Source organism: Denticeps clupeoides, chromosome 18 (genome assembly GCF_900700375.1).
Source record: "Denticeps clupeoides chromosome 18, fDenClu1.1, whole genome shotgun sequence".
Classification (NCBI taxonomy): domain Eukaryota; kingdom Metazoa; phylum Chordata; class Actinopteri; order Clupeiformes; family Denticipitidae; genus Denticeps; species Denticeps clupeoides.
In genome coordinates, this window is record NC_041724.1 from 12,290,678 (window position 1) to 12,317,344 (window position 26,667).

Genomic DNA, 26,667 nt, shown 5'->3' on the forward strand with positions numbered 1-26,667 from the left:
CAGAATCGAGCGCGCCTCGCGCCCTGCGGGATTTGCCGGAACGTCGTCAGATCCAGCCGCTCTCGTATCTCCTTGAAATTCCAAAAAAGAAACCCGGCAAAATACGCATGTCCATATAAATCTACATTTGCGTATTTGCACCTTTTTTTTGTCAGGAGCGACGGGAATGTCAGCCGGTCAAGGTCCAGTTTCTCGCTAGCAGGAGCGGGTCCGACGCGGCCATTCACAGGGGAACTTTGATTGGACGCGAGGCGGGAAAATGGATAAACTCCGTCCCGAACCCTGATGCGATTCTTCCTCTTTTTCGTTTTTTTTTTTTGTGTGTGTGTGTGTGCGCCGTGTAAAATGACTGTGTGCGGCCGCCCGGGCGAGTAACCATCCGAGCCGTCATGTCGGCGGTGATGATCAGCAAGAAGGCGGCGAGCCGGAGGTGGGAGAAGCTGCCGGGCAAGAACACGTTCTGCTGCGACGGCCGGGTGATGATGGCCCGCCAGAAGGGCGTCTTCTACCTCACCCTGTTCCTCATCGTCGGGACCTGCGCGCTCTTCTTCGCCTTCGAGTGAGTCCGATCATCATCATCATCATCATCACCATCATAGTAAAACGACACGAGCCGAAGCCTAGATGCTGAAGAAGCACAACATCATGTTTTTATCATGCTGTGCACTATACGGTGGTGTCGGTCTGTAACCTTTTTTTACGGAATCCATGTCTGCGACAGGCTGATTAGTCGTAGATTAATCGTGATTATTTCCGAGTTTTAATATGGTTGTGTTTGGCATGTACACGCGAGCAGCGGTGGAGAAACTACTGTGAAAATATCAATTAAAAAAAAAAAACCCACAAAGATCATCTGCAGCTTCAACGAGCTTCAACATATAACAAATAATACCAAACAATGTAATGTGATGTAATAGTTTAGACACTACTGTAAATTGGACATATTTAAATGTAACCGGAGACAATACAGTGCAAAGTAATACCATATTCTGACACTGTATTAAGCAGCAGTGGAGAAACCCTACAGCAGCGGTAATCGAGTTCAACCTATAAGACACGTGGACCATAATAAAGTCCATCCTGATTAAAAAATTGTACTAATATTTTTACAGCACTGATCAGGGGTGCGTATTGGCAAGGATCTCTCGATATGATACGTATCACGACATACACGGGTCACAATATGATTATATCACGATATATTGTGATACTGAGCATATTGCGATATTTCACTGTTCACTGAAAATGTAAAAACAGCTGAAATACATGATGCTGTATAGTGGGTAACACTCCAGAAGACCCAGGTTCAAATCCCACTTACTACCATGGTGTCCCTGAGCAAGACACTGGACCCCAAGTGTCCCCTGGGGGGGTCTGTCCCTGTAACTGCTGATCGTAAGTCTCTCTGGATATGGGTGTCTGATAAATGCTGTAAATGTGAAATGTAAATCTACAAGGAGTGGGGGTTGTAAAGAAAACGCTCACTAGCACCACCCGGTGGACAAAATTTCTATACTAAAATATCGTATCGATACAATATCGATACAATAATGTAAATACAATATCACCATGTAAAATATCGCAACTTATCACTATGGATATAGTGCCGATGTTTTTCTCAAGGCTACGTCACAGATCCCGTTAATATTTAAATGAGCCTGGTAATAAATGTCCTTTAGTCAAACTGGACAACAGCAGTATTTATGAATGTCTTCCTATGACCTGCAAATGTGTGTGTGTTGGTGGTAGTGACCTCAGGGTTCACTGATGATGGGTGTGTGAGGCTTAACTCGTTCTTGGCCGCTGTCCATAGGTCTTGGATCAATAGAAGGTTATGGCAAATGTAAAGATTTTTGTTTTACGTTTACACAGTCCTGGGTGGTCAACTCTAATCTTCTCAACACCCTTCTAACCCAGCTGTAGGGTAAAAATCCAAGCGTTGTTCAGCTGGACTGAATCCAGCTTCTGTAGGTGAGGCCCTCCCAACACGCCAGCAGCGGCTAATCGCAAGCCGATCGTTAGCATGCGCCGTTCGTATTGCGATTGGCCATAATTACGCCACCATGGCGACGGGATATTAACATGGCGGCTGAACTGGCAGGACCAGGGTGTAATTCAAAACGGTCCATTACTGAGCCATTTCAGGCCGGCCTCCTGCCCACCAACCCAGCAGCAGCAGCACACGTCGCAACTTCTGCTCGTCTTAATAACTCTTTACGATGAACATAAAAACAATGATACGTTCTATTACGCCCTCGTTAAACAGATCTTCTATCTAGCCATAATTTTTCTTTCTGGGCAGTTTTCAGACTTCCCTTTGTTCTCAGTGACTAATTGAGTTTGTTCATTATCTGTGAAATTCCATCAGACGGCCTCATTTTGGGTTTGGGGGTTTGTTCTTTGTCCGGGTCTGTGCTACAAATCACCGGAGAGTAAGATCTCAGATCTCGGAGAGTACAGAAGAGACACTGTGTCCTTGTAGATGGGCTGGATTGAGTCCAAAAACAGCTGGGTAGGCATCTCATCTCCCTGCGATCATTGGGTGATGGGTGGGGGCAGGTCGGCCGAGCTAAAAAAAAATACCCAAAAACCCGTCTTGGTCCCAAACGTATCCAGAATTTAGTTTTCAAATGATGAATTGAAGAACGATGGGTAGAGTTCGAAGGGTGGGTCTCCAGGCAGGTTTCAGGGTTTGTCACTCTGGTTGTTCTCGTCGGGCCGGCTGCCTCTTCACCTCCCCCCCACCCCCCGGGCTGCGCCGCTCTGCCGGGAGCGACGGGCTCGCTGCCGGAGGGATGGAGGAGGAGCTGCGGGGTGGAAGGCGGCGTCACAGCCCTTCCAGTAATTTGCGACCAAATTAGGCTCCATTTTTTTAGGCTTTTTTTGTGCATTTTGATTCCTTGAAATCATAATGATCAGCATCAAAGGAGGTGTAACATCATGTCATCCAAGCACAAGCATAGCGTGTGAAGCAGCGGCGCACAAACACAACAGGAAGTGGGTCTGGGACGTTGTGGTCACAAGCAAACTGAGTTCATGGGGTTTGGGGGGCGTAACAGGAGGACAAAAGTGTGGGGGTCTCAACAGTAGGCCTTGTTAAATACTGCTTGTGAGTTTTGCCTAAATAAGAAATAAATAATATACAATATATATTTTACAGCATCAAACATCATATTTGCATTGAATTGTAAGAACGAAATGCGTTAATAAGAACTAATAGAATAAAATTGTCCACAACTTCAACACTCTTATAAAATCATTAAACGTGGCCTAATAAACCTGGGACTAAAGAAGTGTTGTTTTCTTCAATGTGGCGATAACTATAACAAAATATATCATGTAATATTGTTGATGGATAAAAACGAGACTAAATATGGTTTACAAGATAAAGACTATACTAAAATACCTCTTCATTTTCGTTGACAAAAACAATATAATTATTTCCTCTCGTTTAACCACATTATATTGTGGTTTCAGTGTCCTATATCTCCCATCTGGTTGCACAGATGACGTCATTTCTGCAATACGCAATTAATTCGATTTCAGGATACTTCTGATGGCCGGGAGAAAACAGTGAAACGATTTTTGGACACTCTTTCTTTACAATGAAGTGGAAAAGAAAACGGAACGCGTGGTCGAAGAACATGGAACAAATCAGAGCGTGGTTCTCTACATCTATGGATGTAGAGTATTCTTGAGTCTATGGAGTAACAATAATATAATCATACATTAAATAAGATAACCTTGTTTAATTATGAAATTGGTTTGACTAAAAAGAAAATGTTGTTTTTGTCTGTTCTAATAGGTACTTGTATTATATTGACTGGGTCAAATATAATTGCATTACTAAAAAATGAAATTTCTAAACATAAATACATATATTTTCTTTAACTAAAACTAGACTAAAATATTCATAGATGACTAAAATGCTCAGACTTTTAGTTGACTGACACCTGACTAGGCTAAAATGAGTCTGGACATGACTAAAATGACAGCTTGACACAAAGACTAGGCTAAAACACAGGCCGCCAAAAACAACTCTAGACTGTACGATGACTGAATTACAGGCTATGATGGAAGTGAGTATAGAAGAACATCAGCAGCATGTGAAGAGGGAGGGAACACTGGAAATCGTTCTTTTAATATAAAAAAGAGATAAGAGAGTCAGCGAAGGAGGAAACTCAGTTTCTTTAATTCACCCCCCCAATTATAAAGATCTTACTTTACGTTGCATTCTTACTTGCTAGGCAGCGGAAGTAGGTCGCAGCAGCACACACTTTGACATAGTCAGAAAGTGACAGCAGGGACGTGACGATGGCCGACTTTGAACCTCTCTTGCACCAATCGCGCCACGGTTTCGCCGGGACACTGTATTTTGGACCTAAGCGTGCCGTAATCGCGTCCTATGCCCTGCTTGGTGTGAGAACTGAGATTATCTGAGGAGTTGCTGCAAGGTGTGATGGATAATGAAAATATAATACAACTATAGGGGAATGTGTACAATATCACTGATGTACCTGCAGCTGCAGTTATGTGAATATTTAGCCATGATGGTTATGAATGAATGGTGCCACGACGAAGGCTAAACAAAGCGTAAAGCCGCTCTGTGTTTTCATGGCCCGTTTTGGAGCGACTGTGTTCCCAGTTCCCTGGAGCGTGTTTTTATTTGTGCGTCTCATACGAGATCTCGTCTCGCGCTGAGGGACAGAGCTGATGCAAATTTCATTGCTTTGCGCGGAGAGCCGATCTGACAGAATTGGCACTGCACATTATAGTCATTGCAGGGTTAACCTTTTATGGACTTTGCATTGCAAAACTAAAAGGTCTATGAATGTTTATGCCTCCTGTCCATATCAGGCGTTTATGGGCACGGATCTCCATCTGTTCATCATTTTGGCCTTTTCTTGGCCTTTGGGGATCATATTGAGGCGCCACTGAGCAAAGTACCGTCCCCGGGCGCCTGTCATTAAGGGTGATGGGTTAAAAGCAGAGGTCACATTTCATTGTGCACCGTGTGCTGTGCTGCAGCGTATCACAATGACAATCACTTCACTTTCATTCATAGTGTCCAAATAAAAAAAATATGGTGTGAATGACATCTTTTGTGCTGGTGCTGTGGAGTCTCTACTTCCCTTGACTGTGCCGTGGCATATTGGACATACCCTTTTTTTCCCTCTTTTGTACGTCTAAATCATGCATCCGTTTTTTTATATTTATGCGCCTTTGACTGATCTGCCAGAATTTGTGTTGCCACAATTTACACACTGCATGAACCCGAATTGACATTTTTCTGCTTAGGTGAGTGGCCTGCGTTACATTACAATGCAGTTTATGGACAAAACAGCATTGTAATACTGTACTGCATGTCTGATTATTGCATATCATGCATCAGCACAGTCTCACCACTTAATAGGAAGAGGCATAGGGAAAATATATTGATTAAACTTTCAGAGCTTTAGGGCACAATAGATGTCATATCCTAGTAACAAACTCGGCTATAAATTCACAGGTTCACCACCTCTGTGCCTGAGCAAGGCGCTTAACCCTATATGGTGATTCAGGGGGACTTCTGGGTAATTCGTTGAGGTCTGAACCGTCACTGGTCTCACGATTCAATTTGATTACTATTATCGACGCATTGCGATGCATCGCATAAAGTTTTCTGCATTATTTGGTATTATGGTTTTAAATATGTCAGTGAGAGTTATCGTCACTTGGACGTTCAAACCAGGCGTTTTTCTGCCATTTGTGGTGTCGGGTGATCGCCACCAGAACACAATCGTTTATCTGCTCGTGAGGTACATGTGGACGAGACTGAACTCCTCCCTGGAGAGACGCTGTGCTCAGACCAGGCAGCCAGAGTCACTACTAGGACTACTTTTTGACTGGAATTTTTGTGGGGTGTGGCCTGCTTTTGGCCACGGTACCATGCGCTAATGTTTGGCAATGGCGCACACAGTCATTCAAGCTTTCCAGTTTGACCTAGAACCTGATCCAGATGGAGAAGCCCCAGAAGTTGTTGCCCAGGATGTATTTGAATGGTTAGTTAAAATTTAAAATAATATATAATTTATATTTTGTATATTAAAAATAAGTAATTTAATTGGTTTTTCATATGGGTAATGTTAAGCACTTTTTTGGGGGCAGGGGTGGGACATTCCCTGGGTGGGCAAAGCATTACGGGAGGTAACCTTTCCCCATATGACATCATAAGGGGCCAAATTCCAGATCTCACCATCTGAGCTCTCTGAATGGTGAAGTAGAATTACAAAAGCATTTCTGGCCACTGCAGAACCATAGACAGGCAAGGGGAACTCGAATTAATGTTAAATAATCTCACAAAGTGAAATTTTCATGTCATGGGACCTTTACAGTAATTCACAACACTAATTAAACTTTACTGCCACTAATCGCTGCGTATGGTTTTAATGGACTTTCCAACCAATCAAAATTCAGCTAGGTCATAGTATAATGGTAGAGAAACAATTTTCAGGAACTGATCTAATGTTAGAGAAGGCACTAGAGAATTCCACTTTTAAAATGCAGAAGCCGAATACACTTAATTGAGAAACTGTCTCAGCACGATTAAACAGAATTTGCATAGTTGGCATGTAATGTCATATCTCTGTAATGGTGGACAGCACATTTATCCTGGATTTAGTGCCACTGTCAAATGTGGCCACTTTTACAGGCCCAGTTAGGCGGTTCATTATTCGAATGGAGTGTTAATAAATCTCAGGCCCCCGATGTTCGGGTTGAAATTACACAGATAACCAGACATGAGCAATGATGCCTCTGCTGATGTTTTAAAGTCTCCTTTGCTCCTTCTTATCGATCTGGAGATGGAACGCTCCCCAGCGGTTGGTCAAAGTCCGGAGAGAGGTCTGGGATTATAGAATTTGTGATGCTTACCAGTCATCAGCATGGAGGATATGCATCATCATGATGCTGATACACACCACAGATAAGCATGTGCTTTGGCTGACCCCTCTCAGAGAATTGACTGCTGTTTTTTTCACCTCGATAAGCGATGGCCAATGCTTTCAGCCATCGTCCTCTAAGGCTTCAGCTGGCAGTGGAAACTTTTATCGACCGGCTCTGCGATCCTGCTCTGTATTCTGACTCTGTCGCTGTTTGCGTTTGTGTGTGTGCCTGTGTTTGGTGAGGAATGATTCTGCTTAAATAAAAAAAGGACGCCGACCTCCAGAACTGTGTAAATCTACCCTTTAAAGATACTGAGCAGCAAAAGAATGGGGTTAATCTGTACCTCTGTAATGAAATAAACATTTAGCATTTGTTGACAGCAGGGACGTGTGGCGTGGCACCGTGCAACGTGTTTCCACTGCAAGCCACCAGAGGTTTTAGGGTTGGTTAACCTATTATGTAAAGTGTGGTTGACGTAACACTCATCCCTGTGGTTGATCTTTCCGAAACCTTTTTTTCCTTCCCCATGGCTTATGTTTCAAGCCTCGCTTTCACAATTCATTTATTGCAACCCCCATAGCCTGGGGTGGGGTTTCTCTCTTCCCCTCGCCAAGATAAAAATGCATTATGCCTTGTAGCTCAATGAAAGGGCCTGTGTCAGCTGATATTTTGCCACGCCCACTGAGTAGGTCCGAGAGTAACCTGTAAATACCTGCAGTACCGAAGTACACAAAACACAAAATCCAATAACATATGACTACATGGACAGGCATTGCCTGTAAAAGCAACGTTTCAAATGTCTTTAAAAGCCTAATAATGCTCTACACTTCTGCAAGTTTGATATCCTAATTGAAATACTTCTGCTACTGGGCACAACAATAAGATTTAGTTTGATACAGGCCCATGCCATTTGCATTTTATAACCTCTGAGTTTTATCACATTGGCCTCTGGACCATGTTGAATGTGTAACCTTTTGTTGCACATAGCTGTGGAAGTGGGCGGGGCGGTCAGCCAGACTGGACCAAATATCTCCCATAAAAGCACATTTCTGTGAAATGATGATAATGAAGCTATAAAAGAAAAGAATTTGGAGAATTAAGGGATTCTTTTTGCAATCGGGTTGAAACTGAAGGTGATGAGACATACAGTACAGGCCAAAAGTGTGGACAAACCTTCTCATTCAATGTGTTTTCTTTATTTTCATGACCATTTACATTGGTAGATTCTCACTGAAGGCATCAAAACTATGAATGAACACATTCATCTTCTAGTTTCTTCAAAATAGCCGCCCTTTGCTCTGATTACTGCTTTGAACACTCTTGGCATTCTCTCGATGAGCTTCAAGAGGTCGTCACCTGAAATGGTTTTTGAAGGAGTTCCCAGAGGTGTTTAGCACTTGTTGGCCCCTTTGCCTTCACTCTGCAGTCCAGCTCACCCCAAACTTTTGGCCTGTACCGCACACATCAAACCTGTTGTACAAGTCTGCTGCCATTTGTCTGATGCAGCAAGTGTTTTCCTCTGTTTAGGAATGCTGGCTCCTGGCTTTTTTCCAACTGGCATGACTTGGCACCTAATCACAAAAAAAGATTTTGCAAAGCTAACAAATCACTGGAAGCAGGCGAACTGGTCGGGTGGTGGTTTTGGTTAGTATTGCAAAAGGGTGATGTTGACATAAAGGAGAACTGATTTCGTGTTCTTCCCGCATTGGTATCCTGAACGCAGCCTTTTGTGAAAAGACGGGAAAGACGATCCAGGACACACCCTTAATCTCTTCACGGGCTGTGCAACGTTAAGCAGGCCTGCATTGACGATATATTATCCATACATTACACTGAAATGCTGTAGAGCTGCTGCCCTCCGCGCGGGCTGGGAGAAGCTTGCCGTTTCCTCTATAAATAGCTTTTTAGTGCAGTGGCCGGTGGAGACTGCCAATCTGCTGCAGGGCTTAATGTTTTCTGCCCACAGTGCTCACGACGAAGGAGGAAGCGGCTCTGCCGTTTGTGCGAGTTAGGCACTGAATGGGGAGGGAGGAGGACAGTAAATATTGTCTCAAGATTAAGGCTTCAGGTAAAAGCATTGTAATCACTGCAATCACTTTGCGATATGGCATAAAATTCATGTTGCGATATAAATTGAACCATAGAGTGTAGACAGGATAAATCGCATAAGTAAATTTAAACGTAACTGTTTTTGAAAGGGTAACGTGTCCATAGCAAAGGCGCTGCATAGTAAACGTTTTATAGATACATCAACATATAACATAACCATATACCAGATAAATCTGGGCAAGTCTAATGAAAGTGGACTTTCTGTCACACCCATAAGGCGAGTGAAATACCAGGTATTTGTATGACGCGAGTGATTATATAAAATTTTGGGATTTTCTGTATTCAGCTGTAGAGTTTACATAAAAAATACTGTCAGAAAACATTATGCTTGTTCATATTTTTAAAATTATGGCCTTGCATCAGGCACTGGGAACACGGGCCATGAAAACACAGAGCGGCTTTACGCTTTGTTTAGCCTTCGTCGTGGCACCATCCATTCATAACCATCATATTCACAAAATTTGGCCTTGCACCAGGCACCAAACAGGCTAGGACCGCCCCTGGCCATTTCCATGCAAGTACGCAGCGTGCTGTGACCAGCAGATTATTGGCAGGTTGAAGGCTTGCTTCATTTAATTTATTGGGTTTGCATGATTTTTAAGACCTTTAATCTCTGGATTTCAGGATTACTGGTCATTTAGTCATGATATTTAAGGCCATGATTTTAAGACTTTTTTTTTTTTTTTTTTAAGACCTTGATTTAAAGACTTTAAGTCGAATTTAAGACTTTTAAGGATTTGTGGAAACACTGCTGTGCACTCTGTGTGCTCACTCATTTCCAAAACAAATGCAACCTTGGATTCTGCAGTAGGGCAGTATAATCAAAATCTCTCCTGTTGGCCAAATTTATATTTCATACTGTTTACACTGCACAGTACTACTGATTAGTGTTTAGAACATTATGGCTGTCACAGCTTGAATTGAACCTTTCCATGCCTTCTATACAGGATATTGTTTTCCTGGACCAGTAATGCCCTTACCTATTAAAAGGACGCAAATAACAGTGATTTTATTCTAACAATCATGAAATAGATTAATAGGGTTATATGGCCTAAAATCATTTTATTCAGTGTCTGAACAAACTTCAACAAAATTTTGGTTCTGCTCCTAATGCCATTAAATGGTTCAGATAATTTGGTGTAATGTAGTGTGTAGTGTTTTATGACATAAATGTAATGGTGTCCCACAGGGTTCAATTCTATGGCCTGCTTCATTTTCTGCTTCTATGAATTACATCGGTAAGGACATTCAAGCAGAAACATACACCTACACTTATTTTTTCATAAAATTAAAGATGTTTAATTTGACATTGCAATACATCACAAATGACTGATCTCAGAAAATCATAATATTTTTACTTCTTAGTCTTACTGTCATGCTGGAAATGTGCTTCCCTTTTGCGCTAATAAAAGAACATTTTCTTTTAATTTTCCGCAGATGTCCGTACCTGGCTCTTCACCTCTCTCCTGCCATCCCTGTATTCGCCATCCTTCTGTTCCTCTTTGTCATGGCCATGCTGCTGAGGACCAGCTTCAGCGACCCGGGAGTGCTGCCACGTGCTCTCCCTGAAGAGGCTACTTTCATTGAGATGGAAATTGGTGGGTTTATACACTCAATCGACTTGTAATAATGGGTGGTGAAAGCTCAAATTTGCTGTTCCAGACTGCGTCCTATGGAGCTGGCTTATATGGCCTAAAAATAAAAAAAAATCCTCTAAATCACTGTAAAAATGCTAATATTCAGCCATTTATTGCATAATATGACACTAATATAAGTAATTTAACAAAATGCTTTTATTTTAACCCAAAGTATAATATTGATCTGGTTCATAGGTTCTGCTGGACCACAGATCTGTAGATGATCATGTGTTCATTCATAGTTTTGATGCCTTCAGTGAGAATCTAGCAATGTAAATGGTCATGAAACTAAAGAAAACACATAGAATGAGAAGGGCCTGTACTGTATATACTCAATGTACACAATATAGTCCTTTACTACATTGCATTTGGAGCAAGCCGAGAGAAATATGTATATTGTACATGTCGCCCACCCCTACACTGATGTAGCTTTTGGAAATGAAATTTTAATGAATATATGATATAGCCCACCTCTAGCGTGAGACTTGTTCTAAATCTTTGGTGTTATGTGATTGTCATTGTGAAACACTGCAGCACAGAACATGGTGCACACAAAGAAATGTCCTCTGCTTTTAACCCATCACCCTTGGTGAGTAGTGGGCACCCATGTGGGCAGCGTGTGTGGGGACCTTGTGGACCGGGATTTGATTACGGGGCCGCTTCCTTATCCGCTAGGCCACCATTGCCACCACTTTTATTGGGGCTGCATCCGGTATCAAGACTAGACTGGATGGAGTCCTCAAAAAGCCTAATTTCACCAGCCCTCTAACCACTGGTGGAGGGGACAGGGCATTGGGTTCAGCAGCCTTGTTTCGGGGCATTAATTATGGAGCGGGTGCGGTGACGCTCAAGCGAGCCCCTTTCCTCTGATTTATTCATGTTTGTTAGCGTTTATAAAGTGTTCTGTGAAGGGACCCTCATCTCATCCAACTTGCATCGCCCTCAGCTCTAAGGAACAGCACCGTGTGCAACTCAGGCTTCCGGGGGTGGGGGGCGGTTGGGGTTGGGGGTGCCCTTGATTGGTCCCTCCTCCATCAACAGAGACTAATTTGATTGAGAGCCTCAATTACAGGGTGTAATATTTTTCCATAATCTTCTGATTATGGCTGGTTCATATTCACGCTGTACAGAATTGGTCTTTTGTGATTTCTGACCTCACCATAGTGTGTTTGCCTGGAACAATATGCTATGTGGCTGTGTGGTTTCATAAAATGGCATCATTTACAGCCCCCCCATTTTTGACTGCTTGTCATTGCGCTTAAGTGCTTAAGTTGTCTTGACCATTTATGAAGGAGGATGACAGTATCCGAGCTGGTCAGGGCAGGGATTTGTCACCATAGACTGCTAATGACCTGGTGCCGCAGCAGTGCTAATGCATGAGGGATCATTCCGGAAAACGTAATGGAAGTGGCGGAGAAGTAATGGCTTCCTGTGGGTGATGCCCCCTTTCCTGAAAACGGATAAGAATGTAGACAGAGGCAGTGATTTCCAGACCAAACCCTAAATGACCTCCGGTTCCAACACACTATCAATATTAATCAAATTCTATACTAATCAAACTATGTGTCTATTCTCCACCCTTCAGCAATATGACATTATGTGAGTGATCTCAACTCAATTATTGTTTTGCAATTATTTTGATCAGTGATGGCACAGAACAAAATAATATGATTATAATATACATTTTATGTTCATCTTACCGCTGCCCGAGCAGTGTGATATGTTCAAAAGGATTTTTGAAAAATTGCGAGGAAGCTTTTTTTCAGGCATTCACGGCACGATGTTGGCCAACTCTCTGCTGTGTTCTATTTTTGTTCTAGAATGTTAAAGGACATAAACATGGTTGGCTTGTGAGTCAAGTCCAGACACGCATTCAGCGAATGGATGAATCACAATATTAAAAAATGAATTTTGTTATTTATCTACAGTTGATCTAAAGTTTATTTCCTACAAGATATATTAAAACAACAAAAACTCAGTTTTTGCAAGGATGCCTTTGTTCTTGGGCTAAAAGAACACGTTCATTGATGAATGCCTTGATATTGTTTGAGTCTATACTTAGTAACTACTTTTATGGGAAGGCAGTAGAAGACTGTCAGTTCCTTATGAGTGAATTTCACAAAGGTGCGAGCAGAAAAGAGGGTCAGTGATCAGTGTTGTCTACTCATTATAAGGAATTAGGGTTAATTTTTGAAAAGCCTGTATTGCTGATATGAACTCGGTTGATAAGAGGATAAGAGTGTGTGGCGCAGCATATGCTCAACATAACCGAGCACAGAAAGTCACGCTTCTCAATGTCACTGGGTTGTAAACCGCAGTAATGACGTGAGGTTCAGTCAAATAACTGCTTCCAAATGGCTATTCGCTGAACGCTTGAAACGCACTGATTTCATGAACAACCCTGCTAATAAATAATAATCGTAAATAATAATAAATAAATTATAGTAAGAGAATTCCACTTGCTGTGGAAGACTGTGTTTCACTCCTCTCTAATCCCTTCCCACACACGACAGAGGCGGCCAATGCGAACGTGCCTGCGGGACAGCGGCCCCCGCCCCGCATCAGGAACGTGCAGATCAACAGTCAGATCGTGAAGCTGAAGTACTGCTACACCTGCAAGATCTTCCGCCCACCGCGGGCGTCCCATTGCAGCATCTGTGACAACTGTGTGGGTGAGTGTTGGATTGTCTGACGGCATTTTACTCCATTTAAAACACCACTTGACTAAAAGTACAAAAAGCCTTTGCCTTCAATTGTACTTAAGTACCAAAAGATTTATTATGGTTCTAATGTTTTAATATTAATTTTGTAAGAGAGATGTCTTGCTCAATTAACTCATTTTGGGTGAAAAGACTGTTGTGGCACACCAACCTTTTAACAGGATACCTTTCATTTAATTGACGTTCATTTAATAGACGTTCATTATGGTCATAAGCGTACAAAATTGTAAGCAAACTATTTCCATTAGGTGAAACACAGTGATTGTTGAATTACATGTCTGAGAACAGAAGTTTAAGTACAAACCTGTCCAAGACAGATTTACTATAATAATATCTGGTGGTGACACGTAGCTGATGTCAGGGTAAATTTTTTTTTTTGTTGAATTGCCGAGCCCCAAAAATGTTCACAAATTGAGAAGTGGCTGCAGGGAAATCATACTGTGTGTCTGTGACAGATCGCTTTGACCATCACTGCCCCTGGGTGGGGAACTGTGTGGGGAAGAGGAACTACCGCTACTTCTACCTGTTCACCCTCTCACTGTCCCTGCTCACCATCTACATCTTTGCCTTCGACATCGTCCATGTGGTGCTACGTGAGTAGCTGATGACGTTTGTGTGTGTGCGTGTGCGTGTGCGTGTGTGCGTGTGTGCGTGTGTGTGTGTGTACACTTCTGACTATTTAATACTTAACAGATTTAATTTATAAGACCATGCTTTTTTCCTCCTTAGGGTCAGTGGATTCTGGATTTGTTAACACACTGAAGGAGACTCCTGGAACATATCCTTGTAAAATATTAACTACACACTAGTTCATCTCCAAAAAATAGACTTAATTTATTTATTTCGGTTATTTAATTAAATCAAAAAGGCACAGTGTTCTCTGTATTAAATAAGTGTCTGATGTTCATGAGTTATCAGCTATAATTATCAATATATAACAAAAATAATGTCACTTTATGACTACTTAATTATCATGTTATTTTTTCAACATTTTTTGAGCTGTAGCTGTATATCTGGGGTAGAATAAGTTAGCGCATGTTGATTCTTTTCAGTGGATCTGAGTGTTTGTTTTCTTTATAAAACCATGAAAAAGTCATTATCATTTGGTTGTAAAAATGCCTCCATTTCTCCATAAGCCCTGAAGGAATCAACAGAACATGGTAAACGGAGGTATGGGCTGCAGCAGGGATTTAGGCTTTCGGAGCTCTTGCGTTTGTGAATCCTCCGTCTCTGCTCACTCTCATAATTCAGAATTCGATTGGTCAGCCATTTACATTGCCAATCTACTTGCAGTGGAGGGGTTGATGGGACGTTTGACGTTTTTGTTCCTTGACTCCACCCTCCACTGTGTTGGAAGTGCTGGTGTGTTTCTTCACTCTCTGGTCTGTGGTTGGATTGACCGGGTTTCACACCTACCTGATCTCCCTGAACCAGACCACCAACGAGGATGTGAGTCTTTATTCCTCCACCTCTCCAGTCTCTTCTCCTTTTCCTTTATGTGCTAGTTCTGGTTTACTGCTGTCACCTTGGCAACAATGAAGTCAGTGCAGCATGATGAGGCATTTGTATAAAGAGTCAAGCGGGTCACAGCTGCAACACAGGACGATTGTGTTTGTGTGTGTGTGTGTGTGTGTGTGTCTGTATTATAAATGTCCTCATAAAGATAAGAAAACATGAAATTTCATTAAATATGGGGACAGCTTTCTCTTTGTTGCTTCCCAGAAGGGAGGTTTAATGATAGGGTCAGGTTTATGCTACATCAGAGTAGTTACAACCTGTCCTCACAAAAATATTATAAATAATGTTGCGTTATGTGTTCTTTTTTTAATTTAATTGTAATGTTGCATGCACACACACACACACACACACACATTTTGAGGACCACAAAGATGCAACATCCGTATTATAAACCAGCCCAAGGAACCTGTTTGTATGTAAGAGCTTTCTTAGAGGACCAGCAGAACATCCCCAATTTTACATAATGTAGTGGAAAGATACACACATATGCACAGAGTTAAAAGGCAACGTGAAAAGCACTAATCGTATCACGGCGGGCTGGAAGAGAACGCTCTCTGTACCCGCTTTGTAAATGTGACGCATATTTGGCTGAGTGGAAAGATTTAATTAGCAGATTGGCATTAATTGCGTCCCCACACTGGCTGTTTACTTCAGATTCCACTGACAACACCTTCCACTTTACGTGCTTCTGTATTTATAGAGTGTGTTGTCAGACGCCTCCGTTTGTTCATCTCAGTTACAGAAGAAGAGACTCGGCATGATCATGAATTCTATGCTGAGCCAAAAAGGCTCAAAATAGTAATACAAATAAAACAAGCATCTTTAGAATATATCTAAAATGACTTATATCTAAAAATACAAGGAAGTGATTTTATGTTCTCTAACCGCTAAAGGTAATGTGTACAACTAATAATCTGCATTTCACTAAGAATAATTTTTTGTAAGCTGGCAAACAAGGAGTTGCAGAAACAGAACGTGCATCAATTAATTCTAGTTAAAACCCCCAGCTGTTGATCCAGACATTTTCCTTGACGTTCACCCGAGCAGTCGACCTGGACAGTCGTTATTTATTCTTGTAAGGACCTGGCACCTTAAATCCCTCTACGGATCTTTTTACTAGGTCAAGTGTTACCCCAGGGAGGGCTGTTGAATAAGACATAAGCAACGAGGAAAAATCTCATACACAGGCGTTGAAAGGCCAAGTAGAGTGGCAAACGTCCGATCTTGTTATTTAGACAGCAAATGGCTGCAGAAACCGAATATTGGTACAATACGTGCTGAGTGATATGCCTTAAAAACGATTTCATATTGTAAATATTTTACACACTCTTTTAAAAACACTCATCTGAAATTACCTGTAAATAATGTATGTAAAATTGTACCAATGTTACAGAAAAATTCTAAATAAAAGAAAGGAGAAAATGGATGGTGGACACTCTTTTATACTTGGCATTTGACTCCCAAAAAAGTTGCCACAGACCATTCAGGGTTTGTCCTTTGATGCCTCTGCATTGTCTTTCTAATCATGACACCTCAAGCCATTTGCTGGCTTTTGACACCTCTTGTTTGGGGGGTGTCGCAGCTTGACAAAGATACAGGCGGGGCACCTTTACAAAATGCCATGGACCTGGAATTTCCCATCTTACAATATTCCGTTCAGTAATCAATGATTAGTCATATGTACGGCAGTGGTGGCCTAATGGGTAAGGAAGCGGGCTCGTAACGGAAGTGTTGCAGGTTCAAATCCCGAATTGCCAAGGTGCCACTGAGGTCCCCTTCAGCAAAGTACCGTCCCCACACACTGCTCACTGGGTGCCTTTCATGGCTGCCCACCGCTCACTAAGGGTGGTGGGTTAAATGCAGAGGACACATTTTCATTGTGACAAAAACAAATCACTTTCACTTTAAAGTTCACTTTACACTTTTTCAATGAACAATGGCAAGGCTTTTAATAATACATTTTAATAATTGTGATGAAAAGGTGTTCATCATGGCACTCATGGATGTTCATAATCTGTATGTTTTCACAATGATTGAAGAATTTTTGTACCTTCATATTCATTTTTAGATAATTTTGAACCCATTAATGTCTGGCAGTCTGCCATACTATTCAAATGTGAATAATTGGAATGCTTTGTCACTTGGCTTTGCTTTTGCCGCAGATCAAAGGCTCCTGGTCGGGGAAGAATCGTGTTCAGAACCCTTACAGCCACAAGAACATCATCAAGAACTGCTGTGAGGTGCTCTGTGGCCCTGCCTACCCCAGGTAAGACCATTTGCACTCCTCGGGTTGACTACAGTGATCAGTCTACTTGTATGTGAGTCCTTGTTATGTGAGTCCTCTTCATCTGCTGCTCTCATCATCAGTGTTCTGGACCGAAGAGGGTTGATGGTGGAGGAGCTGCCGACCTCTGCATCGCTTGATGGCCCAACTGCCTCCTCCAGTTCAAGCAAGAACAGCATTGCTGCAGCACAGAGCACTGTAAGCACACACACATACACACATACTAACAGACATGGACTCTAAAAAATATAACACACACCTACATACACACATACAGTACAGGCCAAAAGTTTGGACACACCTTCTCATTCAATGTGTTTTCTTTATTTTCATGACCATTTACGTTGGTAGATTCTCACTGAAGGCATCAAAACTATGAATGAACACATGTGGAGTTATGTACTTAACAAAAAAGGTGAAATAACTGAAAACATGTTTTATATTCTAGTTTCTTTGCTCTGATTACTGCTTTGTACACTCTTGGCATTCTCTCGATGAGCTTCAAGAGGTCGTCACCTGAAATGGTTCTCCAACAGTCTTGAAGGAGTTCCCAGAGGTGTTTAGCACTTGTTGGCCTCTTTGCATTCACTCTGCGGTCCAGCTCACCCCAAACCATCTGGATTGGGTTCAGGTCCGGTGACTGTCGAGGTCAGGTCTCCACTTCTGTTGCCCAGGATTTCAGAAGCAGTAATAACATTATAGTTATTAACATATAATATATAATAACATTATATATCCAAGTAATACTGCATTAAATCATCGTGATTTACTGGGGCAGTGGTGTCCTAGCGGTTAAGGAAGTGGCCCCGTGATTAGAAGGTTGCTGGTTCGAATCCCGATCTGCCAAGGTACCACTGAGGTGCCACTGAGCAAAGCACCGTCCCCACACACTGCCCCCCGGGCGCTTGTCATGGCTGCCCACTGCTCACTCAGGGTGATGGGTTAAATGCAGAGGACAAATTTCACTGTGTGCACTGTGTGCTGTGCTGCTGTGTATCACATGTGACAATCACTTCACTTTCACTTTTTGTTAAGTACATAACTCCACATGTGTTCATTCATAGTTTTGCTGCCTTCTGTGAGAATCTACCAACGTAAATGGTCATGAAAATAAAGAAAACACATTGAATGAGAAGGTGTCCAAACTTTTGGCCTGTACTGTATATACACACACAGACACAGGACAGACAAGCAAGAGTCAATCGGTTGTGTATATGTACACACGAACTCTCCATGAACACGCACACACACACATTTGCTCAGACACATACCCTGATCTACAGTCAAGACCGTCTGTCTGCCTGGCACCAAAGATGCCGTTAGCTGCCAGAACGCATGCATGCAGCCCGGTGAGCGAGAATAGAAGTGGAGGGCCAGATCATCAGTGGGTGGAGAGGGCTGCTGGGGCAGAGATGGCAACAGAAGCGAGAAGCAGATTGGTGTTTCTGTAGAGGCAGAAAGTAGCAGGCGTAAACAAGAAACAATCGATCGAGTCACCAGACACTTGCTTGTCTGTCCTGTGGGGTAAAAAGCTCTCGATGGGAGAGTGACGTTCCAATTATATTATATTTATGCGCCTTGTGGAATTTTTGTGCTAGAAGGCTTTTGTTCCAAACATTTCCAGTTACAAACAATTAAAAGGGCTCGATGCAAATGCATTAGGCATGAGTGAATGGTGTGTGTTCCCTGTGGTGGGTTGGCACCCCAACCTGGGTGAGGCTCCGGCTCCCAAGAACCAGAGGGGAACTAAGCGGTTATGGAGAGTAAGTGAAGAGTCTGTGGTAAAACAGGCAGCTTTTAAATATTTTATCACCTTTTTTTTTGGCTTGGACAGTTGCTCCTCCTGGTCTATCTTTCATGTATCAAGAGAAATTATAGTATTGACCTTAATATTAAATTATTAGATATTGTCTAATAAGTGGGTCTAACTTTTATGTCTATAAAAAAATTGTAATACTTGTCCCCCTGGCTCACAAGGTGGCGCCACTGCATGGTCTGAATCAAATCCATATGCCTACCCATGTCGAAAAGAAGTGTTCTTAAATGCACTAAAAGGTGTTAGAAATCCAAATAATACATTTGGAATACATTTGTATTTTTTCAGTACCTACCTTTACTGTACTTAAGTATGGTATTAGAAAGTACACTGTCAGTACAGTGTAATTAAAATATATTTTGTTCTGTCTTTTAAAAATATGCTAAAATGTAAGCATACTTTCAGTTACATTTCAGCATATTTATTGAAACTCATTTATTCAACACTTATTTTAAGTTGTACTTCATTTCATTTTACAAAAGTATACTTTTCAGTGTCATGCAATAAATATGTTATAGGCTAACTTTTTAGGCAAACCTTTATCATCATTTCTGTGTATTTACTTAAGGTAACATATTTATTCAGCACTTCTTCCGTATACTACCTAATGTAACAAAGTCAAAGCAGTCAAAGCATCAAGTGAATATTTTCCTGTATGCTTTCCATAGAAAAACACCACATTTCTGGCTACTTTACAGTGTATTTATTCTCAACATACTACCGTGCAGTTACAATGGTATACTTTGAAAAGAATTTCAAAAGGATACTAAGCAAAAAGACACGTAATTGCAACATACATTCAGTTATGAAGCTGATGATAAAAAATGGTACTACATATGTAATATGACGTTACACGAGGTTACAAACATTTTCAATAATCCCTCTACTTGCTTGCGTTTTAATCAATGCAGTTGCAATTATGTACATCAGTCCCTTTCAATATTATTTGGCAGGGCAATTACATTTTCATTTACAGCATTTATCAGACGCAACTTCAAATCAGTAGTGACAGGGACTAGCTCTTCATTCAGCATTACAACCAGATGCAACCAAAATTTTGTAGTATGTGTTTTGAAAGTGAAGTGATTGTCATTGTGAAAAACAACACAGCACACAGTAACACAATGAAATGTGCCCTCTGTTTTTAACCATCACCCTTGGTGAGCAGTGGGCAGCCATGACAGGCGCCCGGGGAGCAGCGTGTGGGGACGGTGCTTTGCTCAGTGGCACCTTGTCAATTCGGTGATTGGAACCGGCAACCTTCTGATTACGGGCCTGCTTCCTTACCTGCTGGGCCGCCACTGCCCCAGAATTTAAACGAATTCGAGGGTCTTATGGATTGAATTGAGCTAGCAATGGCACCTTCCTTTTCTTGTATAAAAATGCTGAATGGACTTTTTTTGACCAAAGACGTTTTGAGGACATACTTTGTGACCTTTCATTATATATGTCTCTGGCAGCAGGTGTGTAAAGTAGGTCTTTCACAGTATAATCATTCTAAATGCTCTACATAGTAGGTCTTGACATGTATTTTGTTCAGTAAACTAGAGCCAGGCAGTACATGGGGCGGTGGTGGCCTAGCGGTTAAGGAAGCGGCCCCGTAATCAGAAGGTTGCAAAGCGCCGTCCCCACACACTGCTCCCCGGGCGCCTGTCATGGCTGCCCACTGCTCACCAAGGGTGACGGGTTAAAAGCAGAGGACACATTTTGTTGTGTCACCGTGTGCTGCGCTTCAGTGTTTCACAGTGACAATCACTTCACTTTCACTTCACATATACACATAATCAGATAAAAAATTTTTTTTTTAAATGTGATTTTGATTTAAAATGTTTGTAGTTCTTCAGTCAGTTGGAATATGAAGGGAATATCTCCCTTTTTTAAAACAATGTGTTCTTTGTGTTCCGTTTATGCAGAAAACCACAGCACCACTCATTCCTAACGAACACACCCCTGAAGACGTGAAGCCCGGCATCGCAGCCTCGCTGGAGAAGAGCCACACGTCGGAGGAGGAGAGGATGCCCACGCCTCTGAACACACCCTGCAAATCTCCCACGCAGGACAGGGGTCCCTCATCACCCAAGGAGAAAGTCCAGAAGCTATAGAGGACAGCGGACGCTTGTCTTCATGATGAAGCCGAACTGAACCCACGTAGCTTAAACTAATTCCTTTTACCTTAAATCCAGGACTGAACCGTTAATCGTCCTTTGGGATTTATATATAAATTGATATATAAATGTACGTATATGCCTGGCGGTTGGACGTTTTTTTTCTGCCACAAGATGGACCAGAACTCATTTCCTTTGAACTTTGCATGAAGAAGAAACTCATGTGGTGGTAAAAGTGACAGGCCATGTAAGCTTTTGTTTTTCTCAAGGAACCAAATGATCACGATCCATCTTACAGACTAAAGCAGTCCGTGATTAAACTAGTTCTTTTTTTAAAATGTGAATAGCCGTCCAACATTGCCGTTATAATCACCAGTTGAAAACCAATCAGCTATCAGCTTATTTCTCGACAGGCCCTATGCAAATCAGACTGACACAGCAGGCAGAAATAAGCGGTCACAGTTTTTGACGACGTCGGCGTCCCCAACTTTTACAATGAACTGCGGGTAGATAAATCCCCGTTCTGGTGGTAAAACGTCCTCTCCATGTACATAGAAGTGAATGCAGGTAGGTCATGTGCTTTTATATTTAGGGTCAGTGCAGAAGAAGACTCCACGAAGACTCCCGAGAGACCTAGAACCACCACCTATGCCGATCTTGCTCTGTTTAATGCCAAGGAAATAAATGTCCATTAACAAGTGGCCGCGGAAGTGGCCCGTGAACTTCGCTGGAGTGTTGGAGAGTCCAGAATGCCGAAACTCCTTTCTTTACCCTTTGCTTTGTGTACACCTTTGTGGCCACGTGTCAGAGCCATGTTCCTTACTTCCGTTGACCGACACTAGCATCAGTGCCTTATCTACCAGCTGCACTATCACACACAGCCCCCTTCCCTTTGCTTTACGGCATGGTTCTCTGGAGGCGTTGGTGGATTATTTTTAATTGACACAGATGACATCTCTGACATGAGAAGCAGAAGGAGAAGAAGAAAAGCCATTGTTAATATGTATATCCTCATATACATATGTATACGTGTATATACTAGCGTCCGTGGAGGAGAAAGCTCATTCGCTCGTTTGCTTATTTTAAAGGCACGTAAACGTTCACAGAGTTTCTGGTTTTTAAACGACATTCCAGCATCTTCCTATATCGCCTTTCGACTGTTCTGTTGGATATCGGCTCCTCTCCTGGCGAGAACGGCCTTCTACCCTCTCATTATCCGGAAGACGAGAACGATGCTCTGAGAGTCTATTTTTTGTCTCCCCTTTCATGTTTTTTTTCACAGACCTATAATGTCACACTGAAGTGGAGCGGTAGATGCGGTGAAAGGGTTCACTGAGCCCATGCCGGTGATGAGGGGGCACTCGTCGCCGAGGCAACCAGAATGGAATAGACGTTGGTTAAGGGTTCAACTCAGAAAGTGGTGCAATGATGCAGGTATTCTTGGCACGTCAGTCTGCAAGGAAGGAATCTGTTGCCGCTCGTGGGACTGTAGCGAGCTGCTTGCTGGAATTTACTGACAAATTGTGGAATTTTTTTTTTTTCCCCCAGTTGACCATGGACTTTATGAGCTCTTAGAAACACTATTTCATGAGTAAAATGAAGGTGTTCTGAAAGTGTTCACGCAGTATTGTTCTTGGAGATTAATGTAGCCATTGGTTCTTTCTGAATTCGGACCTAGCGGTACTGTTGCAGAACAGTAAGGCACCATGTTAAGACAGTAAGGTATCATGGATCATTTTTTTTTACACTGTAATCTTCTAAAGAGTATTATTTATTGTCATGTTTTATTTATGGAAAAATGCAAGGAATGCTTTTTCAGTTTTATTTGTTGAGTGGAGACTCTAGCATAAGTGTGGTTGTGGTTGGATGTGATGGTAAATTATTGTAATGCCTTTAGTGAAGGAAATGGTACAAAAATTATTTCTAGAAAAAAAACAAACAAAACTAAAAACTAAAAAAGTCTCATAGTTCTTAAATCATCAACTGAGTTTTACAACAGATATTAACATACATAAATGACCCTCCAACCCCCCACCACGATTGGTTAGATAAATATGAATAATATTGTAATATTCTAATTAGGGCCAATTATCCTTGACCAGAAAAAAAATCAGCCGCATTAATTCAGTTCATATTTTTAACATGTTAAATATTTATATTTATATTAGCTGCAATGAAAAACATGTTTTTTGATTAGAAAATAAAACTTTTTTTGTTTTTTTGGATTAATGATGATGGAAGGCTAGGGATTATACTTGAACTGGCCATTATCGTCAACATTTCCATAATATTGTCTTAATGGAGAATACAAACACACACAGAGAAACGCGTAACATGAGGAGCATGCCCTTGCATACATTAGCTGATACGAAACATGCGGCCAGTATGATTGTTTCTGTTGTATGAGTAATATTGGTTTCTTATGATAATGATGCTGGAAGGAATGGTGGGCGAAGTAACTGTTGAGTACCAGTCAACCATCCATAAATGGAAAATGCAGATCTTACAGTGCTTGTGCGGAGTTAATACATCGTCAATGAAAAGCAAAGATATGGCGAACCAACCAATTCAGTCTCGATTCTATACAGTGATTCTGTATCCTGTAGAGTATAAGGTGTCATGAATGGATCTATGTTGTTGTTCACTTTACTTTTGTGAAATCACTGTGATTTATGTATTTTACCCCAGACCTTCCACCTCGTTTTACATGATGGATACACTGACGTTCATTAAATGATGTATTGCCTTCTTTAACTGTGTTACATGCCTGTGTTTTACAAGACTGGCTTGGTGAAAAAGGAGCCTTCCAAATGAAAAATGAAATAACATTTCATAAATATATAGATCAGAAATCTGGATTATACTGTAAAAGTGGTGAAGCCACAAGAACCCATATCAACCTCATCCTCCAACATAAATACCACGACAACATTACAAGACAAGAAGAAGGCTGGAAAGAAAGGAAGAATGCAAAGAATTATTGATGTCCATCAAATAAATTCGTAATTTAAAAAAAAAAAAAAAAAGAGAATTACTTTGGTAACCAAATGAATCTGTATGTACAACTCAATTTTAAAAACAGTAATATTAAGGAAATATGATGTACATTTTATCAGCCTTTTTGGATGCAACGTGTCTGTGAAGATTCTCAGTCATCCAGGTGAATTTGTCTGAAAGTTGAGTCGTGGCAACTCGACTTTCTTTCTTTAATGAGTAGAGGATGCCCTACGTCTCTATGTCTCTACGTTAAAGAAAGTCCAGTTGCCATGACTCAACTTTTTGGATGCAACTTTAAGTATGTTAAATATACAGAAGCAGTGATAATAATGTTCATTTAATACATTAAAAGTATATTAACGAATTGTTTTGACAACAATATGTATTTGATACCAGTATTAAATGATTACTGCAGTGACTAGTGATTTTACATCTTGATTGTATGTATCACTGATTTCAATTGTAATGATCAAATTTAATACTGGCATAAAATAAGCTGGGTCTAAAGAAGAAGAAGTTAATACTCTGAATATACTAATGCATTATATGAATCTCCTTATCACTATCATATTAAACATATGTGAAAACATAATATAAATTGGATTAGTATGTTAATAAGATAGCATCCCTTTATTTGTCTGTATTTGTAAAATAGCCCTGTCCTTCAGAGGAGTGAAGTTCTAGTTAGTTCTAGAAATAGCCGCTCATGATGCCACCTCCAAGGTCAGTTCCTGTAACTGCTCCTGGGTGTTGCTGAGGTCGCCCTCCTTCTGGGGCTTCTCTGCTTCCAACTCTGGTTTCGATTCTGGCTCTGACTCAGGCTCATTGCGTCCGTTCTCCAAGATCTCGGTGCTCTCAAAGCACCCAGAATCCCGAGGGATGTCGTTTTTGCCTGCTGTATTTTCACCTTCAACGTCTGACTCTCCGTCTGCTAAAAAGGGGGATAAAAAGAACATTAACCTTTAATAAGTTAGAGAATTACATCCTTTAAATGAAATAGACTGGGACAGTAATGACATTAAATAGTGACATTCAGTGTGCCGCTTATGGTGGTCCCCCAGGCCTAAATCCAGCCAAGAAAACTGTTAATGAGGCCTAATCACTTTTTTTTTTTTTTACTCTTTTGGAGCCGTTGCCTCATTTCATTCTGAGCTCAAATGTTCTGAAGTGTTGTGAAAAGGATTGAAAATTGTGAAAGGGATTGTGTTTGTAATACACAACAAGCACAGTGCACAATAAAACGTGTCCTCTGCATTTAACCCATCACCCTTGAGAGCAGTGCGCAGCCATGAAAAGTGCCCGGGGAGCAGTGTTTGGGGACGGTACCTTGCTCAAGGGGACACTTACGGGTCTACTTCCTTACCTGCAAGCACTGCCACCACTGCCCCTTCCTATCGCTTCCATGTCCCATCAACAGTTTACAGAGATGGACCCATTCGGACTCATCCGGACATGTACATTTGAGTGAATGAGAGCTCGGTTCTCATGAGGTCACCAGATGTCTTTAGGGCTTTGCCTGGTGGAGATAGGGGATTGGATGAGAGGGAAAAACCAGGACATACACTCATGCAGCAGCTCCACAGCGGTCAGTATCTTCGTGCGTTGCTCCGGTTCAGTGATGTTCAGCTCTTTCAGGTGGGACTCCTTCAGGCTCCCGAAGTCCTCCAAGGTCTGGAATCCATTCATGAAAAGAAGCGAGCCAAGTTCCTGTAGAAAACCAGGGACCAATCTGGGATTACAAAAGCTCATTTTTTTCATCTAAATGATGTCTTCGGGTTTTAATAAAAAAATTAATTACAGCTAATCTCTGTTATTTAATGGAGGACTGATTTAGGGGTGGCACCAGGTTTCCCTCCCTTGTTTCGATGAGGAGCCAGTTGTTTGTTTGGCATCTTACCGTCAAACCAATCCTCTCCAGGACCTCCTCCAGGGTCTTGGCTTTGTGTTTGTTGCGTCTCGCCTGGCTGGAGAACCTCTTTCTTCGGGGTGGTGTGCTCTCCTCTGGCAGGATGGTGACATAGATGAATTTGAAGGAGCCCACCTTGTTATTGAGCTTGCCTGTCCAGGTTCCCACGGGTGGCTTTTCAATTATCTGGATGATGTCTCCTTTCTGTGGAAGATAAACCAGCTGAAAGTTGATACAAGGCAAGCCTTTCGGACCAACTGGGGACAAGTACCTCAGATAAAGTAGCAGCCTGAACCATGACTGGTTCAGTGGATGATGCGGACCATCTGCACAATCAAGATCTGTTCAAAAAATCTATAATCCAGATCATGACAGATAACTCCATACCTGCTGTCAATGTTTGAAGATGTTGCTTTAACTTATGTTGTACTTATATTTTATACTATATTGTATTGTACAAATAAAAACAATAAAAGTGACTACAAAGGATCCATTTGGAGAATTGGCTACCTACTTTCTGTTCATAAGACCAATAAGTTGTTGATGGTAGGATTGGAGTTTAAAAAATCAGTCATGGGGATGGGGATCAGAGTGACGATTGTCAAATACCAACTTTAAGAATGTTACAGAATGGTCAGATCTAAGCAGGCC

General features: G+C 41.6%; 2 protein-coding genes across 3 annotated transcripts in view; one reads left to right on the top strand and one right to left on the bottom strand.

The window, feature by feature from the left end:
* On the top strand, positions 1–23,867 carry zdhhc9 (zDHHC palmitoyltransferase 9). Its single transcript, XM_028960130.1, has 9 exons — positions 1–559; positions 10,471–10,631; positions 13,184–13,342; positions 13,846–13,983; positions 14,120–14,168; positions 14,737–14,839; positions 17,071–17,174; positions 17,276–17,390; positions 20,922–23,867. Exons 1-9 carry the CDS (start codon positions 390–392, stop codon positions 21,108–21,110), a joined length of 1,188 nt encoding a protein of 395 aa, XP_028815963.1. The 5' UTR covers positions 1–389; the 3' UTR covers positions 21,111–23,867.
* The window catches only part of sash3 (SAM and SH3 domain containing 3), a 9,141-nt gene continuing 5,532 nt past the window's right edge, over positions 23,059–26,667 (bottom strand). The window contains exons 6-8 of one of the 2 annotated variants that reach the window (XM_028960132.1): positions 26,008–26,220; positions 25,673–25,817; positions 23,059–25,038 (exon numbers count right to left, since the gene is read on the bottom strand). In XM_028960132.1, the coding sequence (XP_028815965.1) occupies positions 24,815–25,038; positions 25,673–25,817; positions 26,008–26,220 (582 nt within the window). In that variant the 3' untranslated portion in view covers positions 23,059–24,814. Of the gene's footprint in view, positions 25,042–25,672; positions 25,818–26,007; positions 26,221–26,667 lie in introns of both variants that reach the window. The other variant, XM_028960131.1, reaches the window with a different exon arrangement.

Bases quoted from the DNA above. Each gene is read 5' to 3' on its own strand.
- zdhhc9 (XM_028960130.1), top strand. From the start codon at position 390: ATGTCGGCGGTGATGATCAGCAAGAAGGCGGCGAGCCGGAGGTGGGAG. The intron at 560-10,470 runs GTGAGTCCGATC...AATTTTCCGCAG, and splicing joins GCGCTCTTCTTCGCCTTCGA to ATGTCCGTACCTGGCTCTTC. The intron at 14,840-17,070 runs GTGAGTCTTTAT...CTTTTGCCGCAG, and splicing joins ACCAGACCACCAACGAGGAT to ATCAAAGGCTCCTGGTCGGG.